Raw genomic sequence first — 12,784 nt, 5'->3', positions numbered from 1 at the left:
GCCCCTACAGTGTCTAAGCAAAACCTTAGACATTGTAAGTGCAGGGTAGCCATAAGAGTATATGGTCTGGGGGTCTGTCAAAAACGAAATCCACAGCTCCATAAGGGCTACACTGAATACTGGGAAGTTTAGTATCAAACTTCTCAGAATAATAAACCCACACTGATGCCAGTGTTGGATTTATTAAAAAATGCACACAGAGGGCATCTTAGAGATACCCCCTGTATTTTACCCAATTGTTCAGTGCAGGACTTACTGGTCTGTGCCAGCCTGCTGCTGAGACGAGTTTCTGACCCCATGTGGTGAGGGCCTTTGTGCTCTCTGAGGACAGAAACAAAAGCCTGCTCTGGGTGGAGCTGCTTCACACCTCCCCCCTGCAGGAACTGTAACACCTAGCAGTGAGCCTCAAAGGCTCAGGCTTCGTGTTACAATGCCCCAGGGCACTCCAGCTAGTGGAGATGCCCGCCCCCTGGACACAGCCCCCACTTTTGGCGGCAAGTCCAGGAGAGATAATGAGAAAAACAAGGAGTCGTCACTGGCCAGTCAGGACAGCCCCTAAGGTGTCCTGAGCTGAGGTAACTCTGACTTTTAGATTCCCCCAATAGGATTAGGGATGTGCCCCCCTCCCCTCAGGGAGGAGGCACAAAGAGGGTGTAGCCACCCTCAAGGACAGTAGCCCTTGGCTACTGCCCTCCCAGACCTAAACACCCCCCCCCCCCTAAATTCAGTATTTAGGGGCTCCCCAGAACCTAAGAACTCAGATTCCTGCAACCCAAGAAGAAGAGGACTGCTAAGCTGAAAAACCCTGCAGAGAAGATGGAGACACCAACTGCTTTGGCCCCAGCTCTACCAGCCTGTCTCCCCCCCCGTTCTGAAGACACTGCTCCAGCGATGCTTTCCCCAGGGACCAGCGACCTCTGAATCCTCAGAGGACTGCCCTGCTCTAAAAGGACCAAGAACTCCTGAGGACAGCGGCTCTGTTCACCCAAGACTGCAACTTTGGTTCCAAAGGAGCAACTTTAAAACAACTGCGTTTCCCGCCGGAAGCGTGAGACTTACTACTCTGCACCCGACGCCCCCGGCTCGACTTGTGGAGAACAAACACTTCAGGGAGGACTCCCCGGCGACTGCGAGACCGTGAGTAGCCAGAGTTGCCCCCCCCCCCCCCCCCCCCCCCCCCTGAGCCCCCACAGCAACGCCTGCAGAGGGAATCCCGAGGCTCCCCCTGACCGCGACTGCCTTTCTCCCAGATCCCGACGCCTGGTAAAGACTCTGCGCCCCCAGGACCTGAAAGATCGGAACTCCAGTGCAGGAGTGACCCCCAGGAGGCCCTCTCCCTTGCCCAGGTGGTGGCTACCCTGAGGAGCCCCCCCTTGCCTGCCTGCATCGCTGAAGAGACCCCTTGGTCTCCCATTGATTTCCATTGGAAACCCGATGCGTGTTTGCACACTGCACCCGGCCGCCCCCGTGCTGCTCAGGGTGTACTTTCTGTGCTAACTTGTGTTCCCCCCCCCCCCCCCCCCGGTGCCTTACAAAACCCCCCTGGTCTGCCCTCCGAAGACGTGGGTACTTACCTGCTGGCAGACTGGAACCGGGGCACCCCCTTCTCCATTGAAGCCTATGCGTTTTGGGCACCACTTTGAACTCTGCACCTGACCGGCCCTGAGCTGCTGGTGTGGTAACTTTGGGGTTGCTCTGAACCCCCAACGGTGGGCTACCGTGGACCCAAACTTGAACTCCGTAGGTGGTTTACTTACCTGAAAAAACTAACTAACTCTTACTCCCCCCAGGAACTGTTGAAAATTGCACTAAGTGTCTAGTTTTAAAATAGCTATATGTGATTTATTTGAAAACTGTGTATGCTATTTTGATTATTCAAAGTTCCTAAAGTACCTACCTACAATACCTTTCATTTAAAGTATTACATGTAAAATTTGAACCTGTGGTTCTTAAAATAAACTAAGAAAATATATTTTTCTATACAAAAACCTATTGGCCTGGAATTGTCTTTGAGTGTGTGTTCCTCATTTATTGCTTGGGTATGTACAACAAATGCTTAACACTACTCCTTTGATAAGCCTACTGCTCGATCACACTACCACAAAATAGAGCATTAGTATTATCTCTTTTTGCTACTATCTTACCTCTAAGGGGAACCCTTGGACTCTGTGCATATTATATTCTTACTTTGAAATAGTGCATACAGAGCCAACTTCCTACAAGTAGTCTTTGGCGCAGTTGTCAAGGACAGAAGGCAGGCCAGCAGGGTTGGTGCCAAGTCAGTTGATGTTCATCTGTTCTTGCTTTTGTGACTCTTCAGTGTCCGTATTCTTTTTTTTTTTTTTTTTTTTTTTTTAGGTCGGCAGGATCTGAGATCCTAGTGCCAGGGGCTCCCCTAAATAGAGTTGGAGATGTTAGGGAATTGTAGGTAAGTAGTCTGTGGGCTACTTTCCTTGGGTCACTATGCCCCTTATATGACGACAACTTAGCCTGTCTGCCATGTCCCCTAAACACTACCTATAATAATTGTAAGTCAGCCCTACAGAAGCACTGACTTGGCCTTCCTCAGAGAAAGATGCCGAATACCCCCCACCCCACTCTTCCACCCCAAAGGGCACACCTGGCACCAGGACAGGAAGAACAATTAGCTATACAGGAGGCTTGTTGCATTTCCAGGCTGAACACACCCCTAGGATGACCAGCCTAAAATGAACTCAGCCTTAGAGAGTCCACCATCTTGTGTGGTGGAGTTAGGAATTCTGGGATAGGGTGATGCCCACTCCTCTCCAAAGGAAGTGGTCATCTACGGGTGTAGTGACTCAGAGCAAGTAGCCCATTGGCTACTACTCTTCACTCCCTTTAATGCCCGCTAAATCGACTATTTAGGTGACCCCCTGATACCAAAACTTCAGATCTTTGTTGGACACAAAAGGGGTGGAACAAAGAAGCCTGCTGAATCGAAGAACGTGTCTGAATTGGCACCAACCCTGCCAGCCTGCCTGCCTGTCTGCTGCATCTGACCCTTGAAGGGGAACTGACCTTTCCTACCGCCGCAGCATCCAAGAAACTAGCAGAGCTGTCAGTGCTTCAGAGATAGCTAAGAACTACTCCCTTGGAGCAGAAGAGCTGCTTCCCTGCATCTGAAGGCTACCTCAGAAAGAAATGTGATGACCAGGAGTGACAATTTCCAGACGCCGGACATCACCACTGCACCCGAGCTGCCTAGCCTGAGCTGAAGTGGGTTAATAGTGTCAACGTAGTTCCTATGCCTCGAGAAATGAAGCGCATATTGAGTTCACCCATGTGGACTTAATGATGGCGCTTGCAGCCTCTTTCTGCAAGCCACCTCCAACCGTGGGTATCCCCTGCACCAGAAGCTGATGCCAAAAGACACCACTGCACCCGAGCTCCACAGCCCGAGGAGAAGTGTTACTATGTGCCCGAGAATCTCAAGGTTTGATCTTACCTGTGAATTCTCCCAGAATGGCCGCCCAGTCCCTGCTTGCAGCCTCTTTCTGACCGGACCGATCTCCATAGAAGTGAATGGGACATCCAAACTGTAACACCTCTGCGCCTGGATGCCCTAGAGCCTCCCCAGGTGAACTGTTGGTGTGACCTTGGACCTTGCCCCTATACTCACCTCATATCTAGAAGAACAGTCCTGCAGGTTGTTGTTAAATTTCTTTATGCAGTATATGTTTCTTTTCCCATTGGATAAGATAAGGATACCCGACACTAAAAAGCACCTCCACACCTGGGCACCCTAGTGCCACCCGACGTGACCTGTTGGTGCTGCCTTGGACCTTGCCCCATACTGACAGCACCCGTCTTTTGGAGTTAGGGTAAGTCATAACTCGAAAAGTACTCACCCGATTCCGATGATTTTGGTATCAAAATGTATTTAAATGTACATGTTATTTTTTATAAATTGGTGTTGAATTTCTTTATTGATTGTATCACTTTACTGCCTTTGTGTGTGCAATACATACTTACCAATACCCTCCGATATGCCTGACAGCTCATCCACAATACCACAAAAGAGAACATTTGGGATGTAATTTGTGCCTCTGTGATACCTCAGAGGTTTCTCTGGATTCTTTGCTCATTGTACCTCATTTTGGTCTACTATATAAAGAGCCAGCATCTTACAGTGGCTTTGTCAAAAAAAGGGCACTTTCCTGCAGGGCTACATTCAGTGGAAGTCTTTTACATATATTGTTGACCTAAATACAAAAGCCTTTCTCCTTAGAGGAGCTTTTACTGTGCTCCTGAGGAGCCAAGACAAACATGCTTAAGAGTACTGCGTTGTTAGTGAAATGTTTCATGGATGTGAAGCTGTGAAAGACACTGGATAACTATAGTTACATGTAAGCAACTTTTGCATTCTTTTGTCCACACACACGTGAGTTTCTTAATGATGTATCTTCTAATGTTTTGACACCATGTACGAGATTGGAATCTGAAAATAAAGGGCTGCAGCATGTATTATGCCACGCTGGGGGTCCCTTCACCAAGCACATGCACAATGCCTTTGCAGCTTCTGTGTGCTGGTGGGGAGAAAGACAGTCGACATAGCACCCCTCTCAGGGTGCCTTGCTCCCAAAGACACTACCTGTGGCATAGGTAAGTCACCCCTCTAGTAGGTGTCACAGTCCTAAGGCATGGTGCACTATACCACAGGTGAAGGCATAGCAGCATGAGCAATATGCCCCTACGGTGTCTAAGTCCTTTCTTAGACATTGTAAGTACAGTGTGGCCATACAAAGTATATGGGCTGGGAGTTACGAACTCCACAGCTTTATAATCACTTCACTGAAGTCTGGGAAGTTTGATATCAAACTTCTTAGCACAATAAACCCACACTGATGCCAGTGTTGGATTTATTATAAAAAGCACACAGAGGGAATCTTAGAGTAGCCCCCTGTATTTTAGCCAAACGTCTAGTGCAGGACTGTCCGGTCTGTGCCAGCCTGCCACATGGGGTGAGAGCCTTTGTGCTTTCTGTGTCCAGAAACAAAGCCTGCACTGGGTGGAAGTGCTTCACACCTCCCCCCTGCAGCAACTGTAACAACTGGCCGTGAGCCTCAAAGGCTCAGGCCTTTTGATAGTGTCCCAGGGCACCCCCAGACAAAGCTCCACTTTTGGCAGGAAGTCCAACGGGAAAATTAGGGAAAATTAGGAGTGACTACTTCAGCTGGGGCAACCCGTAAGGTGTCCAGAGCAGAAGTGATCCCCTCCTTGCAAAATCCTCCATCTTGGTTTGGAGAACAGGAACCAGTAGGGTTAGGTCTTTGTTCCCCTGCCCTAAGGGAGTTGACACCAGAAGGGTGTAGTCACCCTCAGGGACAGTAGCCATTGGCTACTGCCCTCTGACCCCTGTAACGCCCCTAAATCCAGAATTTAAGGGCTCCCCTGACATAGCTGGTCAGATTCCTGGTGACCTCAAGAAGAAAAGTAGAAAACACTTCTAAGCTGACCCCTAGCATAGAAGACTGAAGACACCAACTGAATTGGCCCCAGCTCTACAGGCCTGTCTCCAGCTTCTGAAGCCCTGCTACAAAAATGCAATGCATCCTGCAGGACCAGCAGCCTCTTAAAGACCTCAAGAGGACTGCCTGCACCCCAGAGAACCAAGATCTACCGTGGACAGCGGCCCATGTCCAGAAAGAAACTCCAGCAAAAGACTCAAGAACCGCCCAGATCCGCAAGTCCTGCCCACTCTGCACCCAACGCCCACAACCAGTGTCCAGGTGTCCCAACCAACTAGAGCTGGTCCCCAGGTGATTGTGACCTAGGGTCCACCCTTGGTGGCCTGCAGCCTAAATCCGGAGGAACCCCCTGACCACGACAGAACTGGATGAAAAATCCTGATGCCAAAAGGTACCCCTGCACCTGCAGCCCCCTGGCCTTGGGGATCCGAGCTTCAGTGCAGCAACATCCAGCAGGCGGCCCTCCTTCTTGTCAAGCGTTTGGTTTCCCAGAACTAACCAGCTGGATTTCACCTGCAGCATCTTTGTGACCCCCGGGGCCCCCCTATAGGAAAGCATTGGGAGCCTAACCCTGTGTTTGCACCCCGCACCTGGCTGCCCAGCCCCGCTGAGGGTGTGTGTTTGGTGCCGACCTGTGTGCCCCCCACCCCGGTGCTCCTCTAAAACCCCCAGGTCTGCCCTGTGAAGACGCGGGTACTTACCTGCAAGCAGGCCTGATTCTGAGTGCCTCAAGTTCCCATAGGAGCCTATGTTAAATCTACTTCAACTTTGACCTATGCACCCAGCGGCTCAGTGTTTCTGGAGGTGGGTTTTTGGGGTTAACTTGAACCTCAGCCTATGGACATCCTAATCGCTGGAGACTGAAACTGTACTTATCTATAAACCCCCCCCCCCCCCCCCCCCCGAACTGTTTATGAAAATAGCACTGTCAACTTTTAAAACAGTTTATTGCTATTTATTTTTAAAAAACGGATAACATGCCAAATTGTAACAAAGTGGTATTGATACATATGTTGGATACCTACTTTACCTACTTGCAAATGTACTTACCTGCAAGTTGAATCTTGTGGTTCTGGAAATAAAATAACAATATTTATTTTTGCTATAGAAAAACAATTAGCCTGGCGTTAGTCCTTGAGTGTGTGCTTCATTTATTGCCTGTGTGTGTACAGCAAATACTTTGCAGTACCCTCTGATAAACCTAACTGCTCGACCACACTACCACAAAAGAGAGCATTTGTATTATCTACTTTAGCCTCTTTTAAGCCTCTGGGGAACACCTGGACTCTGTGCACACTATATCTCATTTTGATATAGTGTATACAGAGCCAGCTTCTTACAGGGGATGTCTGACTTTGGTCTAGTGGTGATTTCTATGCCACATTTTCAAAATAACCACTGACAATGTAAATGATTTTAATGGTGTGTTAGTTTCCTGCAAACGTAATCGTGGATATACTGGGAAGCTGGCCTTGATCAAGTCCTCCTGAACGTGTGATATGAATTGCCATGCTTCACTGAAAATGTCTAATTCATGCATATGATTGCTTCCTCCACTAAATTAATCAGCACAGTCCTCATTATTTAGATCATGTGGAATGCAGTTTTTGTCAATGCTGCACCAGTGTTGGTGTTGCTCATTAGATAATTTTTTGCTGCTGCTTTTTAAGAACGTAAAACTTTTGCATCACTAATGCTTATACTTTCTACCACAGATTGCTAGACTATATTTGGTCTCGGATGTGTTATACAACTCGTGCGCTAAAGTTGCCAATGCTTCATATTATAGAAAATTGTAAGTATTCTTGTATCTTGGTGAGTTTTCATTTTATTCTGAGCCCTCTGTGACTGAACTGCTGTTGTAACGTTTGACAGTCACTGCTTGGTAAATAGTCGACTCCTTATGTGTTTGTGTGTGTATATGTATGTGTATATATATATTTATATATATATATATATATATATGTTCAGTGGCATGTGTAGCTGCAGATACACATGCTGTGCATTATCCTGCCATCTAGTGTTGGGCTCGGAGTGTTACAAGTTGTTTTTCTTCGAAGAAGTCTTTTCGAGTCACGAGACCGAGTGACTCCTCCCTTTCGGCTCCATTGCGCATGGGCGTCGACTCCATCTTAGATTGTTTTCCCCGCAGAGGGTGAGTTAGGAGTTGTGAGTATACTATAGGTGCCCATGCAATTGAGTAGTTATGTATGTACTTAATGTGTATCAAGAGAATATTTATTTACATATTAACAATTTTCATTCAAATAATAACGGCTACATGCTACCGGGGAGGTGGGAGGGTGCATGTGAATCTGCAGCGTCTCATGCCACAAACAGATGTACAATGGGTAAGTGAAATTTTCCGTTTGGGGGCATGTGTAGCTGCAGATACACATGCTGTGCATAGACTAACAAACAGTAATCTCCCCAAAAAGTGGTGGTTTAGCCTGTAGGAGTTGAAGCTGTCTTAAATAATGTTCTTAATACAGCCTGTCCTACTGTGGCTTGTTGCGTTGCTAACACATATACACAGTAATGCTTAGTAAATGTATGAGGCGTAGACCAGGTGGCTGCCTTACAAATTTCTGTCATAGGTATATTCCCAAGAAAAGCCATTGTGGCGCCTTTTTTCCTAGTGGAATGTGCTCTTGGTGTAATAGGTAATTCTCTTTTTGCTTTAATATTGCAAGTTTGAATACATTTAACCATCCATCTGGCGATGCCTTGTTTGGATATAGGATTACCTGCATGAGGTTTTTGGAAGGCTTCAAACAATTGTTTGTTTTACCAAATTGTTTTGTTCTGTCAATGTAATACATTAGTGCTCTTTTTGTGTGTAATATATGTAAGGCTCTTTCGGCTACTGAGTCTGGTTGCGGAAAGAAGACTGGGAGTTCCACCGTTTGGTTTAGGTGGAATGGTGATATGACCTTTGGTAAGAATTTTGGATTTGTACGGAGAACCACTTAATGTTTATGTATTTGTCTAAAGGGTTCTTGAACAGTAAATGCTTGTATCTCACTTACTCTTGTAAGTGATGTGATAGCTATTAGAAAGGCTACTTTCCAAGTCAGATATTGCATTTCACAAGAATGCATGGGTTTGAATGGTGAGCCCATGAGTCGTGTTAATACAATATTACGGTTCCACGAAGGTACTGGTGGTGTCCTTGGGGGTATGATTCTTTTCAGTCCCTCCATAAATGCTTTAATGACTGGGATTCTAAAAAGTGATGTTGTATGTGTAATCTGCAGATAGGCAGATATTGCAGTGAGATGTATTTTAATGGAAGAGAATGCTAGATTAGACTTTTGTAAGTGTAATAAGTAGCTTGCAATGTCCTTTGTGGAGGCATGTAGTGGTTGGATCTGATTATTGTGGCAGTAGCAAACAAATCTTTTCCATTTGTTTGCGTAACAATGTCTTGTTGTAGGTTTTCTGGCTTGTTTAATGACCTCCATACACTCTTGTGTAAGATTTAAATGTCCGAATTCTAAGACTTCAGGAGCCAGATTGCTAGATTGAGCGATGCTGGATTCGGGTGTCTCATCTGTTTGTGTTAACAGATCTGGAATGTTTGGTAATTTGTGGGGTACTACTGATAACTCCAACAGTGTTGTGTACCACAGTTGGCGAGCCCAGGTTGGTGCTATGAGTATTAATTTGAGTTTGTTTTGACTTAGTTTGTTGACCAGATAAGGTATGAGTGGGAGAGGGGGAAAAGCGTAAGCAAATATCCCTGACCAACTGATCCATAGTGCATTGCCCTTGGATTGAGGGTGTGGGTATCAGGACACGAAGTTTTGGCATTTTACGTTTTCTTTTGTTGCGAATAGGTCTATGTTTGGTGTTCCCCAACGAAGGAAGTGATCCTGTAGGATCTAGGGATGCATTTCCCATTCGTGAGTTTGTTGGTGATCTCGGCTGAGATTGTTGGCTAACTGATTCTGAATGCCTGGTATGTATTGTGCTATCAGGCGAATGTGATTGTGAATTGCCCAATGCCAAATCTTTTGTGCTAAGAGACACAGTTGTGACGAATGTGTCCCCCCTTGTTTGTTGAGATAAAACATTGTTGTCATGTTGTCGGTTTTGACAAGGATGTGTTTGTGAGCTACCAGTGGTTGAAATGCTTTTAATACTAGAAACCCAGCTAGCAGTTCCAAATGATTTATGTGAAGTTGTTTTTGCGGATTGTCCCATTGACCCTGTATGCTGTGCTTGTTGAGGTGTGCTCCCCACCCTATCATGGAAGCATCTGTTGTGATAACAGCTTGAGGCACTGGGTCTTGGAATGGCCGCCCTTTGTTTAAATTTATAGGGTCCCACCACTGAAGCGAGAAGTGTGTTTGGCGGGCTATCAAAACTAGATCTTGAAGTTGGCCCTGTGCTTGTGTCCATTGTTTTGCTAGGCACTGTTGTAAGGGCCTCATGTGTAATCTTGCATTTGGGATAATTGCTATGCATGAAGACATCATGCCTAGAAGTTTCATTACAAACCTTACTGAGTAGTGTTGGTTTGACTGTATACTTGATGTTACATTTTGGAACGCTTGGACTCTTTGTGGACTTGGAGTGGCAATTGCTCTTTGTGTGTTGAGTGTTGCTCCCAAGTATTGTTGTATTTGGGATGGTTGCAGATTTGTTTTCGATCCCGTGACTCGAAAACACTTCTTCGAAGAAAAACAACTTGTAACACTCCGAGCCCAACACTAGATGGCAGAATATGCATAGCATGTGAATCTGCAGCGGAACATGCCACAAACAGATGTACACTGGGTAAGTGACACTGTCCATATATATATATTATATACATTCCCCCCCCCCCCCCCCCCTCCTCCCACTTAAAAAGCCAAAGGTTACAGGGATGTTATAGTTAGGCTCACATTTTAAATGTGCAAAACCATTGAAATTCACCTGTTGTAGTTAGTTATAAATTGTGCCCTAAGGTAAGTATAACTCACGCCCTGCCATGCACATTTTTTTAGTCAAAAATGCTACTGCAAATATTACATTGATAATATCAATGATGTTATCAAAGGTGTCATGAGTGCCATAATTTATGAAGTAACAGTGCATGGCTCGCTGCCGCCTCCAACAAGCGTTACCCCAGGGAGGTGGTGGTCCCCAGGGGTCTGAAATGGACCCCCTTCACTCTTTTCTTGTAGCCCCATTGAGGTGGTAGTTCCCCTATTTGATTTCCACTTATGCCCCAGGGAGGTGACGGTCCCTGCGGCTGCAGGGGATCCAAGAGGCTACTCTGCATTAGATTCGTAATTGTGCCCCAAGAAGAGGGAGGGATTAGAAGGAGCGGGGTTGAGGAGCGGGTAGCCAGTACCTAACATGACTGCCAACACTTCTTGTTGAAGTGTTGTAAGCCGTTCATTTCTCAGCACGAGAACGGGAGGGTTTGCAAGCCTTCGAGTCCCTACATATACAAATTTGGATTTTCTTTATTTTCTCAAAAACTACTGAACGGATTTACATCAAATAACAAAAAGGTCGCTTTCTGAATCAGGAGCTACCTTTTTGCCAAATTTGGTGTAGTTCCATCCAGTGGTTCGGCACCATTGTTGTTCAAAATCCCTATGGAAAAGCGCATGGGGGAAAAAGCATTTTGGGGGCCACTCCCCCTCCCCCCCCCCTTTGTTTTTCTTAGCCACCACTTGAAGGATCACCTTGATACTTTCCATGCAGCAGCTGACATCAGCTTGAATTTTTTTAAAAAAATGTTTGTGAAGATTCGTCAGGCAGTGCCAAAGATATAGGCAAGTCAAAAAACGCTTTTTCTGTAGAAACTGTCTTAACTACACCTAATAGTGCCCGCACTAGGTGGTAAAATATAAAGAGATATTATTGCTTGGTATGGTAATTTGATCTACTTGTTTAAAAAAAAAAAAAAAAAAAAAATTTGCTGAAAAAATCTGAGGTTAAACTAACATTGCAGTTAGTTGTCAAAATGGTTTAAAAATGAAAGGCTAAAAAAAAAAAAAAAAATGCATTTTGCCAGTTATATTTCTTTGAGCTAAAAGCTATAGCTTGCTCCTCCGCCATGCACTGCTTATGACCTCACATAGTATATCACAGATTAACTTTTAAATTACATAGTTTCAAGCATAAGGGGTTTCAAGTCACAGTTAAAAAAATAAAGAAAATGTACATGAAACTTAATCTGGAAAGACTTTAGAATGATAATTTAACTGTGTATGTAAACATACTTTTTTCTTGCAGTTTTGAAGCTAAGTTATGCCAGATATTTGCTGATCTCAACACTGCCTATCGAGCTATACAAGGTCATTTGCAATCTGAGAACTTTAAGGTAATTCTAAACCTCAGCTATATATACAGTCCCTCCACAGGCATCTAAAAACCTGACTCACCCTTCAAATATTAACTGTTATGCTTATGTTTATTTTAATTTCTTGGTGTAGGGACTGAAGACCTACCACAGGTTGGGAAAGATGTTGCTCCCTTCTTTAAAAAAAAAAAAAAAAATCCTTCCCTTATTTTGTTCCCCTAGTTGAATTTAAAGTCAAGCGCAAGCATTCCTTGTTTGTTACACGCATAATAATTAAAGTAAAAGGGTTTGTATGGTAAAATTACACAATGTGTACTCCATCTCTGTCCCACCATAATCCATCCTCCTCCACTCTATAAAACCTCCCTGCACCCTTCTGTTTTAGTGGAGGGTAGTTACTGTATTGCTCTCTCTCTCACATTGCTATTGGGATTCTAAAATCAGTAGCAGGTGATAGCAACCCTGTGTAGGAGAGTACCTACAGCAGTGGCGGCCAATAATTTTAGGAGGGAGGGGGGCGGGCGGGAAGCACACTCACATTCATTCATTCACACATGCACGCACATCTATTCACAACACTCATCAACATTCAAACATACACGCACACATCAAATATTTATTTAAAATCACACACACTTACCTTCATCTTAGAGGTCCCAGGGGGGTTGGAACTGCTGCCTTGCCTCTCTGGCTGACCTTAGGTCAGCCAATGAGGGAAGGGAGCAGTCCCAACTTCATCAGAGTGGGATGGGATCAGTGAGACTTCTGACCTCACCCCACTCTGCGACAAAGTATCACTGATTGACACTCGCCCTGGGCGCTTCAGGGCTTAAACCTGAAGCGCCCAGGTCGGAGTCAATGGGTGATGCTTCCCCCTTGTCACCGAGGGGAAGGGCCTCGAGCCTCCATTGCTGAGCTGAGGAAGTCACGCCCATAGGAGCTTTTTCAGAGAAAAACTAATTTCTCTGAATCAGCAACTCGTTAGTTGCGTAGA

At 45.5% G+C, this 12,784-nt stretch overlaps 1 protein-coding gene across 4 annotated transcripts in view; it reads left to right on the top strand.

Annotated features, from left to right (window-relative positions):
* U2SURP (U2 snRNP associated SURP domain containing) overlaps window positions 1-12,784 on the top strand; it is a 478,698-nt gene that overhangs the window by 247,986 nt on the left and 217,928 nt on the right. For all 4 annotated transcript variants that reach the window (XM_069213906.1, XM_069213907.1, XM_069213910.1 and 1 more), the window contains 2 exons: window positions 7,205-7,284; window positions 11,724-11,811. In XM_069213906.1, the coding sequence (XP_069070007.1) occupies window positions 7,205-7,284; window positions 11,724-11,811 (168 nt within the window). The remainder of the gene's footprint in view (window positions 1-7,204; window positions 7,285-11,723; window positions 11,812-12,784) is intronic.

This window comes from Pleurodeles waltl, chromosome 11 (assembly GCF_031143425.1).
Source record: "Pleurodeles waltl isolate 20211129_DDA chromosome 11, aPleWal1.hap1.20221129, whole genome shotgun sequence".
In the NCBI taxonomy this organism is placed as follows: domain Eukaryota; kingdom Metazoa; phylum Chordata; class Amphibia; order Caudata; family Salamandridae; genus Pleurodeles; species Pleurodeles waltl.
Note: the sequence above shows the minus strand (reverse complement) of the source record. Positions and strands in the feature narration are given on the sequence as shown.